The sequence below is a fragment of the Molothrus ater genome, unplaced genomic scaffold (assembly GCF_012460135.2).
Source record: "Molothrus ater isolate BHLD 08-10-18 breed brown headed cowbird unplaced genomic scaffold, BPBGC_Mater_1.1 matUn_MA534, whole genome shotgun sequence".
Taxonomy (NCBI): Eukaryota; Metazoa; Chordata; class Aves; order Passeriformes; family Icteridae; genus Molothrus; species Molothrus ater.
Genome location: NW_023416712.1, coordinates 46,992 through 69,327, shown reverse-complemented (window position 1 = coordinate 69,327; position 22,336 = coordinate 46,992). Strand labels below are relative to the sequence as shown.

General features: G+C 51.3%; 1 protein-coding gene across 1 annotated transcript; it reads right to left on the bottom strand.

Moving 5' to 3' along the window:
- Positions 1–1,315: 1,315 nt before the first annotated feature.
- On the bottom strand, positions 1,316–6,218 carry LOC118701241 (olfactory receptor 14J1-like). Its single transcript, XM_036405872.2, has 2 exons — positions 5,323–6,218; positions 1,316–1,340 (listed from the first exon to the last, which is right to left on the bottom strand). The coding sequence occupies exons 1-2, from the start codon at positions 6,216–6,218 to the stop codon at positions 1,316–1,318; spliced, it is 921 nt and encodes a 306-aa protein (XP_036261765.2).
- Between the last annotated feature and the right edge of the window lie 16,118 nt (positions 6,219–22,336).

The window sequence follows — 22,336 nt, the reverse complement described above, 5'->3', positions numbered from 1 at the left end:
GCTCCTTGGTTCCAACTCCCACCTGCTTTCCTTGGAGAAGGAGCTGCCAGAGACACAGAGGGATGTTCATTTCTTGTCAGCCAGCAAAGCCAAGGGAAGGCACAGCTCCATCCAATGCAAAAGTCTTTTTTCTCCCTGGCTCTGCCCTGCCCTGGTCCCCCCCAGCCTGTCCTGTTTCCTTCATCCCTCTTTCACCAGGGACTTTCTGGGACAAGGGAGCTCTGCTCTGGGCATGGAGGGAGGTCCAAGTGCCACCACTGGAGTGGGAACCAACACTCATAAGGTTTGTGGCCTTTGGGGTTCAGGAACTGGTGAGATTCAGAGGCACAGAAAGTTTCTCCTCATGGCCAAAAGACCACGGTTGAACAGAATGCTATTTAAAACCAATCACACTCATCCCTGAGCTATGTGCAATGTCCCAGCCGTGCCTGAGGAGTCCACCATCCACAGGGGATTTCCATACTAGAATTAATTTTAGACAAAATGTGGTTGTTTGATAGACATAAACACAATTAAGTTTTTAAATCAGGATGCTCATCCTGGAGTGGGGACAAAACAGCTCCAACAATTCCCGATTTGCAAAGCTGTCAGTGGTGGATGGAGAAGGGAGGCCAGGCTGCTCTTGGTGCTGAGGAAATGCTGAAACCAGCCTGACTCATTTCATCTCCTCCTGTCCTGGCTGATCTCCCCTCTTTCCCCTTCCACCCATTGGCTTTTGTCTCCCACCAGGCCCCCGGTGAAGAGCCTGGCTCTGTGTTCTCCATCCCCTCCTCGCTGGCACTGCCAGGCTGGGATGAGGAGCCCCTCAGCCTTCCCTGCTCCGGGCTGGACAAGCCCAGCACCCTCAGCCTTTGCTCACAGCCCAAGGGCTCCAGCCCCACCTTGGAGGCCCTTCCCAGACCCTGCTCAAGCTGCCAGACATCTTTCCTGCCCTGGGCAACCCAAACAAGGCCACAGTGACCTGGATAATCCCCGTCCTTGATGTCCTGGTCACACAGCCCTGGCCCCTTGTCCCCATGTCAGGCTCTGGGGTGGATCCTGTGGAACATCCTTTGGTGGAGGCTGTGGCTCCAGGTGGGCCGGGGGGATCCCGGGGGACAGGGACCCTGCTGGGCATGGACAGCATTGGACTTGTTGGGAGAAACTGTGAGGGGGAGCTGGGGCGGAGTGACCAACCCAGTGACCTGACACAGCCCTGCTGGGATGTCACACAGCCCCTCTGGGATGTCACAGCCTGCTCTGTGAGCTCACAGCCCCTTCTCTAATGTCACACAGCTGGTCTCTGATGTCACAGCCAACTCTGTGATGTCATAGTCTAATCTGTGATGTTAGACCGCTTCCTAATGATGTCACAGAGGCAGTCTATGACATCATAGCTGCTCAATGATGTCATATTACCCACTCTGTGATGTCATAGCCCACTCTGTGACCTCATGTTACCAGATAATCAATTGCCTACACCAGGTGAGCTCACACCTGGTGCTTGTTCTCCAGGGACCACCAGAGAGACCCCCAGGACAGAGGAATGCTTGGGTAAAAAGGAGGGGAAATATGTCAATTATTTTGGGGAAATGATAATCATACGTATGTTAAGTCCAGGACAATCAATGAATATGTGAGCAAAATGCAGAAAATAAATAGAAACTTTCCTGTGCTCAGCCTGCAGGGCTTTGAGAGGAGCTCTCCCCCATGCATCCAGCTGAATAAAGAATGATGCTTCTTAATGCTACACGGGGGTTAAGGAGTTTTCTGTTTTACCGAATCTTTGGTAACACTCCCACTGCCAAGGAAAGCTCTGTCTGCTGCTGTTCACAGACAGAGAAGGGCTGGGGGCAGATGTGGGGCTCAGAGGCTGCCTGGGGCACAGTGACCATGAAATAATCAAGTTTTCAATGTTCTGTGAAAGAAGGAGGGGCAGCAACAAAACCTCTACACTGGAATTAGGAAGGGCAGACTTTGGCCTGTTTAGGATGCTGATTTGGGGAATATAAAATCAGGTACTGACTTTTTTAAAAAGAAAGAGCCCTTTAAATCAAAGGGGTCCAGGAAGGACACACATTTCAAGAAGGTAATCTTAAGGGGGAAGAGCAGCCTGTCCCAGTGTGGCAAAAGATGAGCTGGTGATGAAAATGACTGGCCTGGCTGCGCATGGAGCTTTTGTGGGAAGTCAAGGGAAGGAAGATCGAGCATCACCTCTCGACACAAGGTCAGGAAACTTAGGCAGTGTTTAAGGATGTTATTAGGTTATGCAGAAAGAAAAGGAAAGAAGTGAAACCTCAATTAGAGCTTAACCTGTCCACTTGTGTAAAAAATAATAGAAAATGTGTCTAAAAATAAATTAATAGTGAATCGTGGGATAAGGAGAACCTCTACTCTTGATTGGATAAAGTGGAAAATATAGTAACTAAAGATAAGGAAAAGGCTAAGCGACTTAACACCTTGTTTGTCTCAATTTTCAATATTAGGACAGGTTGTCTCCAGGACAAGTGTTCTCCTGAGCTGGTAGATGGGCACAGGGAGCAGAACAGCCCCCTGGAATCCAGGAGGAAGCAGCTGGGGACCTGCTGAGCCACTCAGATGCTCACAGGTGTATGGGATCAGATGGGATCCATCCTAGGGGGATGAGGGAGCTGTGGATGAGCTCCCCAAGCTGCTCTCCATCATTTACCATCAGTCCTGGCTCAGCAGGGAGGGCCCAGAGCACTGGAGGTGCCAGTGTGAGCCCATCCCCAGGAAGGGCTGGCAGGAGGAGCTGGGGAACTCCAGGCCTGTCAGCCTGACCTGGGTGCCTGGCAAGGTTATGGAACAGATCACCTTGAGTGCCATCACAGGGCACCCACAGGATGGCCCAGGGATCAGAGCCAGCCAGCGTGGATTTAGGGGTGGCAGGTCCTGCCCGACCAACCTGGTCTCCTTTTATGCCCAGGTGACCCAGCTGTGGATGTGGGAAAGGCTGTGGATGTTGTGTGCCTGGATTCCAGCAGAGCCTTTGACTCTGTCTCTGACAGCATTCCCTGGAAAAGCTGCAGCCCACGGCTTGGGCAGGTTCCCTCCTGGCTGGGAGATTTAAGAGCTGGCTGGAGGCTGGGCCCAGAGAGTGGTGGGGATGCTGCTGCACCCAGCTGGTGTCCAGGCACTGGTGCTGTCCCCAGGGATCTGTGCTGGGCCCAGTCCTGTTTAATATCTTCACTGATGGTCTGGGTGAGGGGATCGAGTCCAGCATTCACAAATTGCAGATGGCACCGAGCTGGGTGTGAGTGTGGATCTGCTGGAGGGCAGGACAAGAAGACACAGCCTCAAGCTGCACCAGGGGAGGCTCAGGCTGGACAATAGGAAGGAGTTCTTCACGGAAAGGGTGAGTGGGAACTGGAATGGGCTGGCCAGGGGGGAGGTGGCAGAGTCACTGTCCCTCTCCAGTGGCACTCAGTGGCATGGTTTGGGTGACAAGGCAGTATTAGGGCATTGGTTGGACTTGATGATCCCAAAGGTCTTTTCCAGCCTATTTGATTCTGTCATTCTGTGATGATTGGGACACTTTGGGGCCATTGTGACACCCTGGGGCCCTGTGGAACCAAGGGGCCACGGTGGAACTGCAGCACCAGCGAGAACATGGTGACACTGTGAAGCCCCATGAAACCAAGGAGTCCATTCTCACATTTTGGGGACCCATGGAACCAAGGAGACCAGTGTGACAGTGCAGGGCCTGATGTGACCATAAGGCCATTGTGACACTGAGGGGCTCCGTGGAACCAAGGACATCTTTGCAGATGTCACCAAGCTGGATGTGAGTGTTGATCTGAGGGAACATACGAGTGGTCTGCACCGGAACCTTGGCAGGATGAATCCAACAAGGTGAGGTTGAACAAGTCCAAGTGCCGGGCCCTGCACTTTGGCCACAACAACCCCTGCAGCACTACAGGCTGGGGACAGAGTGTCTGGAGAGCAGCCAGGCAGAAAGGGACCTGCAGGGACTGATGGACAGCAGGCTGGACATGAGGCAGCAGTGTGCCCAGGTGGCCAAGAAGGCCAATGGCTCCTGGCCTGGATCAGGAATGGTGTGGCCAGCAGGAGCAGAGCTCCTGTGCTAGCAGTGATCTGCCCCCAGCTCTGCACACAGACGTTGCTGCTGCAGCTCCAGAGAAGGGAACACAAGGGGATCTCTGGAAAAAACTTTGCTAGGAGGTCCTTTTCTTCCTTTAAAACCACACGGAGTGCAGCCCCTCACTGACACAGTCTGTGGCCATGGGGAAGATGGAGAGAAACAAAATGGTAAATGGCAAAACCAATGGCTTTTCTTTGTGGACAATATTAAAAAACTGAAACATGGGGAAAAAAAGAACAAACCCACAACCAAACCCAAAAGAATTATCAAAGGTGATTTATATTACATGGCCTGTCCCTGCTGCAGCCCCGGCACTGCCACCCCCAGGGCTGTGCCCGGCCCCGAGAGCACTCAGGCCCTGCAGCAACACCAGGGCCACCAGGGCAGCGGGGCAGGGCCACGGCAGCAGCACTGGCAACACCAAGTGCTGCTGCTGCTGCTGCTGGGCACAGCTGCTGGGCCAGCCCTGATCTGCCCCCAGCTCTGCACACAGACATTGCTGCTGCAGCTCCAGAGAAGGCAACAAAAGGGCATCTCTGCAGAAAACTCTGCTGGGACATCCTTTAGGTCCTTTAAAGCCACCGAGAGCACAGCCCCTCATTGACACAGTCTGTGATCACAGGAAAGGTGGAGACAAACAAAAGGGGAAATGGCAGAAACAATGACATTTCTCCGTGGACGATAGAGTTGGGCTTGACAGCTAACTTACAAGCAAAGCTGAGGTATAAGATGAAATAACAATTGATGATTTTAGAGTGTATCCATAGCAAGAAAGGAGACAAAGCATTAGCATGGAAATAGATTAGAAGAGATACATGTAAATTTTGGTTAGGTAGACTAGATGCATAAGTAAATTTGTATGCATAGCTTATTAATTTTCTGTAAAACTTTTGCCAAATATATTGATACTCATAGCTTTGTTCTAATGAATATAATAAGTTATTGTGATATAATTAATGACTTAAAATGATGTTTTCTTAAAAGTATATAAACTAGAGAACATGAAATATAAAAACATTTTCTTCTTTGACCCTAATCACGTGTGTGTAGGTCACATCCAATCTAACAGATTCAGAAAAGATTAATAAGGTAAAACAAAGAAAAAGAACCTCCAAAATGAAACCAACAAGAAGTATCAAAAACAACTTTTATTACAAGTGATTTTCAGAAATTGGCCAGCAGTTTAATGTTTCCAAAACCATCAAGTCATCAGTCTCCACACTGCAGCCTTGAGCTCCTGGTTCCTCAGGCTGTAGATGAGGGGGTTCAGGGCTGGAGGCACCACTGAGTACAGAACTGACAGGGCCAGATCCAGGGATGGGGAGGACATGGAGGGGGGCTTCAGGTGAGCAAAGATAATAGTGCTGAGGAACAGAGAGAGCACGGCCAGGTGAGGGAGGCAGGTGGAAAAGGCTTTGTGCCGTCCCTGCTCAGAGGGGATCCTCAGCACAGCCTGGAAGATCTGCACGTAGGAGAAAACAATGAACACAAAACAGCCAAAACAGAAGCAGACACTAACAACAATGAGCCCAAATTCCCTGAGTTGGGATTTGGAGCAGGACAGCTTGAGGATCTGAGGGATTTCACAGAAGAACTGGCCCAGGGCATTGCCATGGCAAAGGGGCAGGGAAAATGTATTGGCCGTGTGCAGCAGTGAATAGAGAAAGGCACTGGCCCAGGCAGCTGCTGCCATGTGGGCACAAGCTCTGCTGCCCAGGAGGGTCCCGTAGTGCAGGGGTTTGCAGATGGACACGTAGCGGTCGTAGCACATGATGGTCAGCAGGGAAAACTCTGTTGCGATAAAGAAGAGAAAGAAAAATACTTGTGCAGCACATCCTGTATAGGAGATGTCCCTGGTGTCCCAGAGGGAATTGTGCATGGCTTTGGGGACAGTGGTGCAGATGGAGCCCAGGTCAGCGAGGGCCAGGTTGAGCAGGAAGAAGAACATGGGCGTGTGCAGGTGGTGGCCGCAGGCTACGGCGCTGATGATGAGGCCGTTGCCCAGGAGGGCAGCCAGGGAGATGCCCAGCAAGAGGCAGAAGTGCAGGAGCTGCAGCTGCCGCGTGTCTGCCAATGCCAGCAGCAGGAAGTGCCTGATGGAGCTGCTGTTGGACATTTGTGGGTGCTTTGGCATAGGGATCTGTAAAAAACATAAACATGGAATAGTTTGGTTTGGAGAAGACTTGAAATATCCCAGCACAGCCTGGGGGCACTTTCCCCCCACTGCCTGCCCAGGGCTCTGCTGCCTGGAGCTGTCCCTGCCAGCAGCTGCTTCCCTGTGCCCAGGGCTGGGCCCTGCCAGTGCTGCCAGAGCCCAGCCCAGCCCTGGGGGCTCAGCTCTGCCCTGCAGAGCCCTCCCAGCTCAGGCACTGCCCAGGGGCAGCTCTTGCTCTGCAGGCTCTGATGGCAACGTCAGAGCAACCCTGAGGAGGCTGGAAAAGCGGCTCTGAGGCTGCGTCTAAGGGCTGATTTCTGTCACTGCTGAATTTATTCAGATATGAGAGAAAATCTATTTTTATTTTTCTTAGCCTGAACTGAGAAATGAATATCTATGTGCAATTTCCCATCCAGGCAACCCAGAGCAATAGATTAAAAAAGCAGGATTTTCCCTTTTCTCCGGCCTGGGCTTTGCTGTGCTCCCTGTATAATCTACTTGGAAATGTTCTGCAGTTAAATGCCATGCTGGGAGCAGTCCTGAACAATGCAGCATCCTCCCCACACAAGGAGAACACTCCCAAGCCTCACCAGCTGTCTCCTCCCAGCCAGATCTTGTCCCCCAGTGCTGGGAGCAGCTGCCAGGGCTTGCTGAGAGCTGTCCCTGGCAGGCAGCAGAGTCCCTGCCCCAGCACAGCGCCCTGGGCTGCAGGACCCTGCTCTGCAGGACAGCCCTGGGCACCCCTGGCTGCTCTGCACAAGAGACAAGCAGAGAATGTACTCACAGGCTCTGCAGGCATTGGCATGTTCCAGCTTGAGGAGATGGCTCCAGGAGCTGCAGCTGCATTGTCCTGCAGCCAGAGGTTCCTGTGCCAAGGGCTGGCAGTGATTGTGCCCCAGGCACTTCTCAGCCCCTTCCCAGCCCTGACTGATTGAAGCTCTCTGTGCCTCTGTGCTGTGCCCGCGCTGGCTGCAGGCAGTGCCCCAGCCCTGCTGGGCTGGCAGAAGAGCTGCTCATCCAGAGAAATGTGCTTTTGAAGCTCTTCTTGGTGACCAGGAGCTGCCTCTGGGCCAGGAGCCCAGCCCAGCTCAGCAGCACAGACACAGCACAAGGACTTTAATCAGCCTCTGGGCCTTTGTGCTCAGGCCCTGAACATCAGTCCCTGAGAGGGAGCTGAAGAAACCTCTCCAGAACTCCAAGGCAGAATCCAACTCCAAACTTTCTTGGACTTTTAATGGGTCCCAGAGAGGGACAGGACTGAGCAAGTGTCCCCAGGCCCCAGGCAGAGCAGAGAACTGCAGGCAGTGATGACAGGTGGGGACAAAGAGAAGCCAAGTCTTGGTGCCCTGGGGCACAGACGGGTCTGTGCCAGCAAGGGCTGGGAGGAGACACCTTGTCCTGAGGCCCTGGGGCCTCCTGGCACAGCCCCAGCCAGGCTGGGCACTGTCAGCCCCTTGTCCTGCCCTCAGCATCCCCCCCTAGCCCACATCCCAGTGGCCTCAAGGATCTGCTGCAAGGAGTCCCTGGGGAGCCTTGCTCAGCAATGGCCCTGGGGGCTCCTTCATGCTCCCTGCAGGGACTGCAGGTTTTTCAAAGGACTTTGGCTTTGGCCTTGGAGTCTCTGAGAGGTTTGTGCAATCATGGCCTCCAATTATCTGCTGTAATTAGTCCCTGGAGAGGCTTTGTCAGTAACAACACAAAGTGGGGCTCATTAATGCTTCAAGGTACTTCAGTTATTTTAAGGTACTTGGTGTTTCCCTTTTGATACAGACTCTGTGAGAAAGATTGTGGAGTTGCAGCCCCCAATTATCTGCTTTAATTAGTCCCTTGAGAGCCTTTATCAGTAATGACACTCATGAGCTCATTAATGCTTCAAGGTACTTCAGTTATTTTAAGGTATTTGGTGTTGCCCTTTTGATACAGACTCTGTGAGAAGTTTGTGTAATCATGGTCTCAATTATCTGCTTTAATAAGTCCCTTGAGGGCTTTGTACTGACATTCAGTGGGGCTCATTAATACTTTCAGATACTCAAGGTTTTTAAGGTACTTTGGATGTTCCTTTCCACTCTGAATCTCTGAGAGGTGTTTTTTCCAATTCTGGCCTCCAATTCTCCCCTCCAAGGAGTCCATGAGGACCCTGTGTTGGGGATGGACCTCAGTGAGACCCATTCATGCTTTGAGATACTCTGAGTTTTTCCTCTGACTTTGACTCCTGGAAAGGTTTGTGCAATCTCAGGCCCTGAGGTTCCAGGGCTCAGCTCCAAATGCACCACAGGGCTCATTAGGGTCAAGCAAGTCCTGACACACCATGGCTCTGCCTTAATTTCCCTCAGCTCTGGAGCGTTTATTAGGCAGATTTCCTTTTACAGTTGTGAAGAAATATTTCAATGAGCTTCTAAGAAATAAGTAATCCTATTTTAAAGAGTGTATTTTATTACTGTTCTCTTTAGAGAAGAGCTGATTGCAGCTTTCTGTGATTTATGTTGATGTAGGGCCGCTCCTAAGGAGGTCTCACCTTGTCAGGTAAGTTTTACCTTGAGAGTTGACCCAGTGTGGACAACCTTGCCCCACATTCCCCAACCTCATGTGAGAAACCATTTTTACTTTCAAAAATTTAAAATATTAAAATCGTATCAAAATACAACAGAAGACTGAATAGAGAAAATAACACAGTGCCAGGAGCAAAGGATTCAGTCAGGATGTGCTCATCTACAAAATGGATGCTCTGTCTTTTTATACCTCCAGCCCCTCCCAAAGTCTTGTCAATCGACTCCTTCTGCACTGTCCAGTGGTGGAGATCACTGTCTCACACCTTGATTGCAGGTCAGGTGTCACAGACATCTTTTCATGAAAAATCCTTTCTTTAGGATGTTTCCTCCTGAGAAGCTGAGAGGCCTCAGGACAAAATGTAAACAATGGTTATCTGCTGCTGTGGAATGCAACAGGTGGATCTGTGATTGGTCTCATAGAGTTGTTTCTAATTAAATTGCAAATCACGGTCAGCTGGCTTGGACTCTGTTTGAGACAGAAGCTTTTGTTATCATTCCATTCTATTCTTAGCTTAGCCAGCCTTCTGATGAAACATTTAATTCTATTCTTTTAGTATAGTTTTAATGTAATATATATCATAAAATAATAAATAAACCTTCTGAAACATCGAGTCAACATTCTCATCTCTTCCCTCATCCAAGAACCCCTGTGAACATCAGAATTAGAACCCAAACCCAAACACCACAGTCAGGTGCTGCCGTAGGAACAAGCCAACCCTCCCAAATGCCCCAACTACTGAGGCCATCCTGGGATAACAATCCACGGGGGAGGGGAAGGATAACTGTACAGCTACAAACCTTCTCTTAACATATATTTAACATTCGCCCCTTAATTGTGAGAGTCAACCATAGGATTACTCATCTATAACAAGCCCCCTTTTTCTTTTTCTATAAGTCATTTTGCTCAAACAGTTAAGTAAAAAATTTCCCTGTCTCTTGAATGAGTCATACCAGCATCTGTTGATGTGGGCAAGGACAGTGGGAACAGGAGAAAAAATCTCAGGTTTTCCTTAGACACACTCATTTGGAATGGGCAAAAGGGCATCCCAGAGGTCCAGTATGGCTTTGACTCCCATCTACCGTGCCTGTGTGGCTGCTACCCATAGTTGGTGCATCTTAGGGGTGAGTACAGAGGCCAACTCGGTCCTGCCCTCCAGTCCCTGTTGAATTAAAAGACAACTGAGGAATGATAGAGGTCTGGAATGGCCTTTTGTCCCTACCTTACCATGCCTACAGGGTTGCTGCCCACAGCAGGGCTATGGAGCCTACTTGGTAACGAACAAAGGGGCCAACCCAGTCTTACCTTCTTTCCTTTGTCTTATTTTCTTGAAGAAGCTGTCCCATTACCTTTTACAGTCCCTTGTGTACTTCCCCTCAATAGATGCTGGTAATTCTCACACATGAAAACAGCAAGACAGTTCTCGAGCTGGTTGGTGGAAGCTTGACTCTAATTTTTGGGCGTCTTGGTGTTTTTCTGGTTGTCTCTCAGTGTCTGCTTGAGAGTCAATCTTGTTTCACCCAGCCTGGATGTTACAGTCCACTCTTTGGGTTCTTCTCCTGGGCCTTTGACTCTGTTGCCATGAGTCCATCTCCACTCTGCAGCTCGCACGGCCAATTCGGTGGTGAGCAGTGCCTGAAAGGGACCTTCCCACTGAGGAGTTAGAGGCTGATCTCTCCATGGCTTAATCATCACCCAATCCCCAGGATTAATATTATGGATTCTGAAATCCAGGGTGGTATTTTGAGGAATTGCCCCTTTATGTCTTAGCCCTTCTAAGGTTTGTGCTATAGACATCACTTATTTCTTGGCATTGGCTTCCCCTTCCTCATAGGTGGCAGCCTTCTGGGGTGAGGTCAGGAGGGAAACCCAAACATCATTTCATAGGGTGACACCCCCAGATCTGACAGGGGTTGGGTTCTAATTCTTAATAAGGCCAAAGGGAGACATTTTATCCATGACATTTGGGTTTCAATCATTAGCTTAACTAGAGCTCTTTTAAGATTTGGATACATCCTCTCAACCCAACGGGAACTCTGTGGTTGCCATGGAGTGTGTAATTCCCATTTTATTCCCAGGCCTGAACAACTTTCTGCAACATCTTTGATGTAAAATGAGTTCCCCGGTCTGAATCAATCCTGTTTGCCATCCCATATCGGGGAATGATTGATTCTAGAAGTGTTTTACTCACAACACTGGCATTGGCTTTCACAGTGTGTACCACCTCTACCCAGTGAGTCAAGTGATCTACTATCACTGGCAAAAACTTCCGCTGTTGTACCTGGGGAAGCTCAGTAAAGTCTCCTTGGATGTTTTGAAAGGGCCCTAAGGTTAGTTCTCACCCTCCCCTGGGTGTTTTCCTCATGATCTTCTTATTCCTTGTTGACATATCACAAGCAGTTCAGTCACCTGCTTAGCTATCCCAAAAATTCCTATGCATCCCAAATCCCTTAGAAATTGATCACTTAGTACTTGTGTACCCCAATGTGTTGTTCCATGTATGCCTTCTAGCATTTTCCTGGCAAGGGGTTTATTCAACATTTTCCTCCCATCTGCTAATTTCCACTTCCCTTCCTTATCTTTCTTGGCTCCTATTTTAAGGAGTTCTTCCTCTTCTGTCCCACTGAATACCGGGACTTTTTGTCTAAACTTATGTCAGGATTGATATTTCAGCCAAGGGTCCAACTTTAGACACTGTTACATGAATATAACAAAGATAATAATTCAGTGACCTTGTTGCACTGTAACAGCTTAAAGACTGAATGCATCAACAATACTAATGACCATTTTGGAGCCAAGATCCCACAGTCCGTTTCTGTGGTGCCATCTCTGAAAATGCCTTGACTTGCAGAACATGAGCTTCATTCCCTTTTTGGACCAGCCATCCATCCATGCCCTATAATTCCACTGCTGATGACCTCCTGTGGAAGCAATTTGAATATGCCATCTCCCTTTTTCCTCTTCTCTTACTACTGCTATTAATTTTCTCATCCCTTGTTTGTATCCTTCCTCTCAACTGCTAAAACCCCTCCATGCCTCTTCTAATAAGGCTTCTAAATTTCACCCCATAGGCCCCCAAATCTTCTACACCTTACACCTAATGTCTCCTGTTTCCCAAAGCCAAATTTACTAACTGTTGTATCCCATCCTGGGAATCAGGATCTAAAGATGTATGATGATGCATTTCCTCCCACAAGTGGTCTAAAAATTCAGGACTTTCAGAAGGGCCTTGTCTCACTGCATATAGGGCAGCCCAGTTTATGGTTTTAGGGATTGACCTTTCCATTCCCTTTATTATAATCTCCTGATAATCCTCCAGTTTGGCCAAATCTTCTGGTTTAGTTCGATCCCATCATGGATCTCAAAGGGGGAAAAATTCCTTAGCATCAAGTTCAGCTGGTCTACAAGTGTCTTCCACGAAGTTCCTGTTAATTTTCAAAATTAACTGCTTTTCCATCTCAGTTAAAGCATCCAACAGGAATTGAATGTCAGTCCAATCTGGGTTGTGTTGTTTCATCATATATTTTAATCATTTAGCAGTGCCTATCAGATCACTCTGATAGTTCTTGGCAACCCTTTCCATAGCTCAAATCCCGGGAGTCAACTCACCCCACTATTCTCATACAACAAGCTGTCCCTGTTACAGCTCTAACAACCCACAAACACCGGTTCAAGCTAAAGCCATCCTAAAAGGGGTGGCCTAAAGGGCTGAACCATTTCAACCCGGGCTCAAGCTTCAACTGCCACCACAAGACATCCAACAACACACAGCTATAGCCAACAATCACAGCTGCACAAAGCAAAAATTACCAGGTTTTTGCCATTATAACTTTTGACACAAGATGGCAGTATGGCAGTATTGTACTAAAAATACACACTAACCATCAAAACCCCAAACCACACCAAATAAACCCAAGAAAATAAAGGCATTATGGCTTCACAAACCCCTCAAAAAGGGACCACAAAGACACCGTGTTACAGCATCCGACCCTTGCCTCCCAAGTTCCAGAGGCAGGGCATTGGTGAAACCCAAACCCAAAACATTGGCAGGGACCAGTTAAACCCAACCACCAGGTGCTAAAGGGAATACCATCCCCTGCAACTAAAAAGTCCACACACAGAATCACTGGGGAGGGGCATCTCAAGGGATAAAGTGCTCACCTCCTCTCAACACACAGCATACAGCACCTTAGCATTCACCCACATTCACCTCACCAATCAGCTCACACAAACACATCAAAATCAAAACACGATCAAAATAACAACACACAATCAAATAGCAGCAATAAACCAGAATTTGCTCAATTCACCCCCAGAATTGCTAGCGGGTCCTTATCAACACAGAAAATCCTTCTGCCGGCAACAAACCCAAAGGGAAACTGTACAGGCTCACGTTGTGTGCAGGATGTCTCTGTGTGGCTTACCAACAGCCCTTCCCCTGCGTACGGCTTGTGGGTTACTTTACACAGATTTAAACGTACCCATTATCCGCAGTCCCAGCAGTTCTTGTCTGTCCCTGCAATGAACAGCCAAGAGTGTAGGTCCCTCCAGGAAAGGAATGTCCTGGCAGTGCCCAGAGACGTGCTCAGCCTGGCTGCTCTCGCCGGGGCAGAGAAGTGTCCTGCCACGGTCATCAAATGAGGTGTGGAATAGAACTCCCCAAGCAGTTAAAGTTAGAAAGTGGTGTGCTTATTGACAGCACCAGATACAAGCAGAGTAATCTCCCAAAGGCATGTGCAAAGAATTACAGGCTCTGGCTCTCTATTTATCTGAAAAAGTCTTATATATTCATATAATTTCCAAAGTGCCTAATACATATTCATTACCTAACCCTGCCTATCCCCACTTCATATTAAAAAGTATTCTAATTGAGTCCAAAGTTCCTTCACGCTTGTGCAGTCTTTCACTTCAAATGGGTCGGGAGGTTTTAAAATGGGAGTGGTCTCCTTCAGATGAAGGCAAAGATGTCTTCCTCAATTTGACCTCTTTACGTATGACTTGTTGGCAGGCTTTCCAACCCCATGGCTACAGCTCAAGTTTCAGGGCCCAGGTGCAGGCCACAGTCCTCTTCCACAATTCAATCCACATCCCACCCTGCTTCTTTAAACATAGTAAAGACAGGCAGGTGATTTCTGACAGGCAGAGATATTGCCCTGGACTTAACTACTTTATCTGCTAATAATTAACTATCCCTTATAATTTCTACCTCTCTCCCAATACTGTCCCCCTTGACTAAATTAACCTTCCTCTAGATTTTAACACTTGCAGTTTCTTTAAACTCTTAATTCACCATCACCAGCCCCGTGTTGCTATGGTCAGTTTCCATGGCAACCATCACCAGCCCCCTGTTGCTATGCTCAGTCCCTTGGCAGCTCCATGGAGACCCCATGCCAGGGGTGGTTGCCATGGACACCAGCTCAGGCCTGCAGCCAGAGCCCGTTGCCATGGCAACCATTGGCAGCCCCATCCCCAGGCTGATGGGATCCCAGAAGCACAGAATTGGCTGAGCTGGGAGGGACCCATCAGGATCCTCCAGTCCAACTGCTGGCCCTGCACAGGACACCCCAACAATGCCAGCCTGGGCCTGGCAGCGCTGGCCAAACGCTGCTGCAGCTCAGAGAGCCCTGGAGCTGGGAGCCTTCCCTGGGGAGCCTGGCCAGGGCCCCAGCAGCCTCTGGGCAAAAACCTTTTCCTGACATCCAACCTGAGCCTGCCCCGACTCAGCTGCAGCCGCTCCCTCCACTCCTGTCCCTGGGCACCAGAGGGAAGAGGTTCCCACAGCCCCAGCCAGGGACCCGCTCCCAAGGCTGCTGCCATGGCCACCAGGGCTGCCACCAGCTGGGATGCTCGGTTTCCACGGGCCGGGCTTCAGCAATGGGATTCCCCAATTTCCTGCTCCCGCTAAAACCGCGCTGCCCTCGCTGCCCTCCCGCCTCCAATGGAAAGCACCAAAGGCAAAGATCCCGGGCTGGGAGAAGAACAATTTATTGGGAACAGCAACGAGATGAGGAACAAACAGGAACAGAAACAACATTGATAACAGAAGGGATAAATAAAACTGTTTACAGAGAAAACATCAACATCAACAATTGGCTCTTCCTGGCAATGTATTTCCTCCTGTCTGGAAAGGACACCCTTCTCCTCAGGGGTGAGAGAGAGAGAGAGAGAGAGAGAGTCCCTTTCCTGCCCCTGGCAATTACCTGAGGTGGGAGTGAATGTAATGACAGAACCATGGCCAGACCCTCATGTTCTCCAATCCCACATCACATCATTGGTAGGGGCAACAAAAGGGACAGGTGTCTTCCCAGCATGGATCACAGGGAACACGGATCACCAGGGCTCTTCCCAATGTGCATTCTCCCATGGGGGATAAAGCTGGAGTGGTGCATGAAGCTGTTCCTGCAATCGAGGCATTTGCAGGCCTTTCCTTACTGGTGCCTCCATTGGTGTCTCGTCAAGTGAGAGCTGCTGGTGAAGCTCTTCCCACACTGGGGACACTTGTAGGGCCTCTCCCCAGTGTGGATGCACCGGTGGGTGATGAGCGTGGAGCTGTGCTTGAAGCACTTCCCGCAGTCGGGGCAGAGGAAGGGCCTCTCCTCTGTGTGAATTCGCTCATGCAGGTAGAGACTGGAGCTGGTCTGAAACCTCTTCTGACACTCAGGACACTCGTAGAGCCTCTCCCCAGTGTGGATGTGTTCGTGCCTGCTGATTTCTGAGCTGCAGCTGAAGCTCTTCCCACACTCCCCACACTCGTAGGGCCATTCCCCAGTGTGGATCATCTGGTGGCTGATCAGGGTGCTGCTCTGCCTGAAGCTCTTCCCACACTCCAAGCACTTGTGGGGCTTCTCCCCGTCGTGAAGCTGCTCATGGACCACCAGCTCTGAGCTCTGGCTGAAGCTCTGTCCACCTTCCTGGCTCAGGGTGGGTCTTTCCTCCTCAGAGCACCCTGGGCTGGGCTTGCAGCCCCTCCTCCTATGGAATCTCTGGGGCTTTTGCTCCACATTGGAATTCTGTACCATGGAGCCACTTAAAATGGCCTCTTCCATGAGGTTCTGCTATGGGGATTTGTCCTCCCTGCTCTCCATCCTCAGCTCCTTCCCAGGGGGAGGAAGGACAAGGAGAGGTTGGGATTTGCCTCCGTGCCAGAGGGAAGGGGAAGGAGATCCCCCCAGCGCATCCCCGGCAGGACGGGGTTGGCAGCAGGGTTGTCCTGCAGCCGGGGGCTGTGCTGGGCTGGGAGATGGAGCAGGAGAGAGGGGGAAAGGGGCATGGACTTCCTCCTCACCTGCCTGGGGCTCCTGGGGCATCTTCCTCTTCCTCGCAGCCTTGTCCTCCATTCAGCCAAGGTTTGGGAATGGGAAATCCTGGTTTGGGGATAAACAAGGTGTGAATGCCTTGGGTTGGGGATTCCTCCCACCCAAGTCCATCTCTAGAACTCATCTGGTGTCCATAAAAACCTCCAAAAATCAAGAGTGAATCAAAAAAAGCCACCAGGAGTGTCCCATTTCCAGTCTCATCCCCCTGGGGTTCTGGTGATCCCCCATCTCAGGGCTGCTGGCGATCCCATGGGTCCTGGGGATCCCGCCTCTCCAGGGTCCTCCTTAGGGATGCAGGCGGATTTCGGGGTCCCAGGGTTCCCCTCTCCAGCCTCACCCAAATCCAGCCACTTGGGGCTCCCCCCTCTTCCCACTGCCTTGTCCTGGTTTAGGGCAAATCTGCGAGAAAACCTCCAAAGGGGTTTTCTCTAAAAAGCAAATTCAAGCAGCCCCTACCCCAGCCAGATCAGGAAAAGATTTCCATGGAGAAAAGTGGAAAAAACCTGTTTATTTGCCAGGTAAAGCATTCACCAGCATAAAAAATGAACAATATTAAACAATAAACCTCTTGCCACTCCAAAAGAGATGACAAACTCAGAAAGTCCCACCGTGGGCTGTAGCTGGGCTCACTCAGTCTCTTATCAGTCTCTTATCAGTCTCTTATCAGTCTCTTATCAGTCCCTCCAGCACTGGAAATGCCATGACCCAGGCCCAGCCAGGTGGGCCACAGGTGGGAGCTGCCAGTGGTGTTCTGGGTGTTCACTTTAGAGCAGGTTCAAACAGCTCCAAAGAAAAAGAAAACCCACAGTCCAGGGAACTTCTCTGCCTCAGCCAGCTAAAAACTAACTAAAAGCAAAGGAGAGCTCTGTCCTGCTGTTTGTCTGTCCATAGACAACTGATAGCTTAGGTTTTAAGTTTTTCTGGTCTGTTTTGGTGTGCAGCTTTAGCTTTATATTAAGTGTTACTGCGATCTTTTCACAGGTGGTGAAGACAAAACAATCCTGTTCTAGCTGGAGACTCAAGGACAATCTCTTCAAACTTCAGCCCCAAAGCATAAACAATGTGAAAAGAGGAGGGCGGGCAAGCAAGCAAGGAGGATGGAACTTCATAATTTGAAGCTATTAATTGGGCAGTTATGTGCAAATGGACTAAAACTTATAAAAATGAGAGATCTCATGACCAATCCCTCTTTTGCTCCCATCTTGGAGCCATCCAGGCAGAGTCACAGCTGTGGCTCCGGTACTGCCAGGGTGTGGCCTTTGAAGGCATTTCAGTAAAAATGCCCTTCATTCCTCTTAGCTCTGTGTGGCCTCTGTTCCAGCTCCTTAAGGCATCACAACAGTCCAGGAGCCGGAATGTGGAGGAGTGAGTGCAGTGTATGAAAACAAACTGCAGCTTCTTCCTCCTCCCCTTGGCTCTCAGAACCAGCCTTAAAGGTGCAGAACTCATTTCTGGGCTAAACGGACCGATGGGGCACGAGCATCATGAAGTCACCCCAGGACGCGCCCCTGTCAGGGTCAGGGGGTCCCGTCCCCGCCTCATCTCCGGGCTGCCGGGGGTGCCCCAGCTCCGGTATCGCCCCTTCCCCTCTCCCCGCCCCGGGGGTCCCCCGTTCCACAGCCCCGGCTCTCACGGGGATCCCCAAAACCAATGTCCCGCCCCGTCGGTACCGGGCCATCCCCACGTGGACCCCCGGGACCCTCCCGAGGGGCGATCGCGGCTCCTCTGGCCCCGAAAAAGCTCCTCTTAGGGAGCCTGGAGATACCCGGGGCTCGAGTCCGGGATCAGCTGGCTCCGAACACGCTCCAAAAAAATCCTCCCGGACACCCCTGGCTGGAGCCGGGGCGAGCTCGGCCTCCCCCTCACCTGCGGCTCGGGGCTGGGGGCGATGCTCCCGGGGCAGGGGCTGCTGCAGGCTCAGCGTGCGGGCGCTGCGAGCGCCGGGATTCTCCCGCTCCCGCTCCTGCTCCTCCTCTCCCTCCTCTTCCTCCCGCATTTCCTCCGCTGCCAGCCCGGACCCCCCTTTCCCACCCCTCTGCCCCGCGGCCCCGCAGCCCCGGCTGCTGGGTGGGGGAGCCCCCGATCGGCCCCAGGGCTGGGCAGGGGGCTCGGGGACGCCCCCGGGGCGGATACGTGCCCCCGGCCCGAGCCCCAAACTCCGCTCCGGGGCCGCTGGGCTCTGCGGGTCCGCCTGGCAACCGGTGAGTCATCGGCGAGAAAAGCTCTGGTTGGCTGGAAATTGTTCAGCGCGTTCTCTGATTGGCTGGAATTGTGAAAGGCGCTGCGCCCCGCGGGTGTCCCCGGGAGCTGCGGAGTCCGGGCCGGAGCCTTTTCCTCTTTCCTACTCCCCCTCTGAGACCTCTTTCCTATTTCTTTCTCTCTCTGAAATCTCTTCCCGATTTCTTTCTCTCCCTCTCTCTTCCCCATTTCTTGTTCAGTTCAATCCAAGTTCGAGCAGATCCACAGGTTGCGTTCCCACGCTCTCATTCGCACCTTCCCTGGGGCAGAGGCGTCTCTCCCTCGCGAAATCGTAACCCACGGGCAGGGTCCCTTCCACCGCAGTCGTTCCAGGATTTTGTCAGGGACTCGCTTTCCTTCTTTCCTCTACTTCCAGCTGGGAATGTGATGGAAAATGTCGGAAAGCCACCTTTGCTGTGTGCTCTGGGAGCCCACAGAGCTGCTGGACCTTGTCCCCTGGCCCTGCTCAGCTCCTTGGGAGGCACGGCAGGAGCAGCACCCTGGCAGACTCGGGAATGCCCCTCTGGGATCCATGGCACACACTGCCAGGGGCTGGAATTCCAGTTCCCAGACAGGAAAAGATGTTCCTGCCCTGGAAAGCAAAGCTCTCAAGAAGGAGCCAAAAGCCAGGTGGAGCAAGATCTTACAGTGACATTTCACTGCCGGCCTTCATAACTTCACCCATGGTTATTGTAGCTCCTGGATTGGGAATTAAATCAGGGCAGGGTCTTTGGGGGGAGCTGCCCTGGGTCAAGGGATACACTGAGAGAGAAACAGAGCAGGCACAGAAAGGCAGGAGAGAAAGGGGGACACAAACACAATCAGCTGAGAATGTGGCACTCTGAAAACACAACAGAACTGACTGAAAAGGAATATGAGAGAAAGAAATAATTTTGCATATTTATTTCCTATCAAAATACAATTTCTTCCCCTTCTCACAAACCTCCTCCCAGTGTCATTCAGCAGGGCTGCCAGAAAGTCCTTCATTCTGGGTGGATGTTCCAGGCTGTATCCACAAGCAAACAGGGAATGGGGATTTTCCTGCTCCTGGGGAGTTTGACATCCTCAGCTGAGGAGAGGAGGAGGCACCAGAAGAAAAGGGCAGCCAGGCTTCATCCTCCCACAGGAAAGAGAGGGGGGAAAATCTGGGGTGAGAGGGACAGGGACACCCCTGGGTAATGGACGGGGGTTACAGAGACAGGGACAACCCCCCCAAGCTCCTCCCAAGCATCCCCCAGGGCGAGAGGCACAGAGACCCCTTGAGAATCCCCTGGGCACTGGACAAAATAAAGCTGTTTCTTGTGAGAAAAAAAAACTTTACCCTACATAAAATGCCTTGAATTTGTTCTTCCCACAAGTCACTTGTGATGGAAATGCAAAGAATCCCAAACTTAAATAAACTGACAGTACAAACAATTCTGTGGCAATTCCAAGTTTCATTGGTTCCTGCAAAGCTCCAGCTCAGCTCCTGGCACATTCTGATAAAAGAAATGTGGAAATTCGGCCCAATACAGATTATGAAAAGAAAGGGAAAGCTCTGTGTAGATGTCACAAAGGTGACAGGGACAAAGAGAAAAATTATTCTCACATTTGGAAAAGCCTCCCAGCCTGTGAAAGAGAAAAGGGGGGGACAGCAAGGGAGTGACAGGGACAGAGACCTCCCCTGGGGCAGGGCAAGTGTGACATTGTCCCCTGTGTGTGTGGCCTTCCCGGGGTGGGGGTTTTACACCTGAGCCAGTTTGGGTAAGGGGGGTGGTGTTCACCCCCTGAGCAGGGATTCCCCCACTGTTTCAGGCTGCAATGTAAGATGGAACCAAATGCATGTTTTCAATCCCCATCTTCATCAACTGCTATAAACAGGTGGGGCAGTGTTCTTGATCTCTTCCATGACTCAGCCCTGATAACGCCCTCCAGGGGAGATATCTTCTGTGAATGGGCCATTGAGTGTCACTGCAGGACTGATAAAATTCCATCATCCCATTGTGGGATGCTCCCCCCAGGGGGAGGATCCAAGCATTCCTACCTGGATATAAACTGAGCCTTGCAACACCAGGAGCATCTTGCCTACTGGATTCCCAGAGGACAAGAGCTCCAGAACCAGCCCTGGACCTCCAGAGGAAGACCAGACCCTTCTACAGGATCACTGCTTGGACAGAATCACGTTCATCACTCCCACAGGACTGCAGGCACCATTTAATGGGACTGTTGCCACCACCCTGAGCAACAGGGTGTCAGGGTATATCCTGACTCTGTCAGTTTAAGGCAGCGTTTCTGTATCATTGCCTTGATCTTCTTTTCTTATGAAATTGTAATTATGGTTTAGACTCTCCCCCAGGTTTGCCTTGCAACCAGTACAAAATTAAATGTGCTCATCCCTTGCTTTCCTCCCAAAACAGGATTTCACATCCCCAAACCTTTGCAAGATGGAGGATGAGGCTGCAAGGAAGAGGAAGGAGCCCCGGGACACGCAGGCAGGTGAGGAGGAAGTCAGTGCCCCTTTCTCCCTCTCTCCTGCTCCATCTCACAGCCCAGCACAGCCCCCGGCTGCAGGACAACCCTGCTGCCAACCCCGTCCTGCCGGGGATGCACTGGGGGGATCTCCTTCCCCTTCCCTCTGGCACGGAGGCAAATCCCATCCTCTCCTTGTCTTTAGTTCTGCAGAGAAGGAGCTGAGGATAGAGACCAGGGAGGAAAAGTTCCCACAGCAGAACCTCATGGAAGAGGCCATTTTGAGTTGTCTGCAGGGCCAGGAATCCAAAAGGGAGGAAAGTTCCTGGAGATCGCACAGGAGGAGGGGCTCCAAAGCCAGCCCAGGGTGCTCTGAGGAGGAAAGACCCACCCTGAGCCAGGAAGGTGGACAGAGCTTCAGCCAGAGCTCAGAGCTGGTGGCCCAGGAGCAGCTTCATGATGGGGAGAAGCCCCACAAGTGCTTGGAGTGTGGGAAGAGCTTCAGCAAGAGTAACCACCAGATGATCCGCCACCAGATGATCCACACTGGGGAATGGCCCTACGAGTGTGGGGAGTGTGGGAAGGGCTTCAGCTGCAGCTCTGCCCTCATCATCCACCAACGCATCCACACTGGGGAGAGGCCCTACGAGTGTCCCCAGTGTCAGAAGAGGTTTTGGGCAAGCTCCCATCTCCTCAAGCACCAGCGAATTCACTCAGAGGAGAGGCCCTTGCACTGCCCTGACTGTGGGAAGGGCTTCAAGTGGAAATACCACCTTGTCACCCACCAGCACATCCACACTGGGGGGAGGCCCTACGAGTGTCTCCAGTTTGGGAAGAGCTTCACTTTCAGCTGTAACTTGACCAGACAACAACAGAGTCACCGGTAAGAGAAGCTCTGCCAGTGCCCCAACTGCAGGAGGAGCTTCATGCCCAGCTCCAGCTTCATCCCCCATGGGAGAACGCACATTGGGAAGAGCCCGGTGATCTATGTTCCCTGTGATCCATGTGAGGAAGACACCTGTCCCTTTTCCTGCCCCTCCCAGTGACATGATGTGGGATTGGAGAACATGAGGGTCTGGCCATGGCCCTGTCATTACATTCACTCCCACCTCAGGTCATTGCCAGGAGCAGGAAAGGGACTCTCTCTCTCTCTTACCCCTGAGGAAAAGGGTGTCCTTTCCAGGCGGGGGAAATTGTGGCCAGGCAGTCCCAGTGAGTTAAGTTTTAGATTTACCTGTAAACATTTTTATTTATCCCTTATGTTATCACTATTGTTTCTGTTCTGTTTGTTCCTTATCTCGTTGCTGTTCCAAATAAATTGTTCTTATCCCAGCCGGGGATCTTTGCCTTTGGTGCTTTCCATGGGAGGCGGGAGGGCAGCGAGGGCAGCGCAGTTTTAGCGGGAGCAGGAAATTGGGGAATCCCATTGCTGAAGCCCGGCCCGTGGAAACCGAGCATCCCAGCTGGTGCCAGCCCTGGTGGCCATGGCAGCAGCCTTGGGAGCGGGTCCCTGGCTGGGGCTGTGGGAAC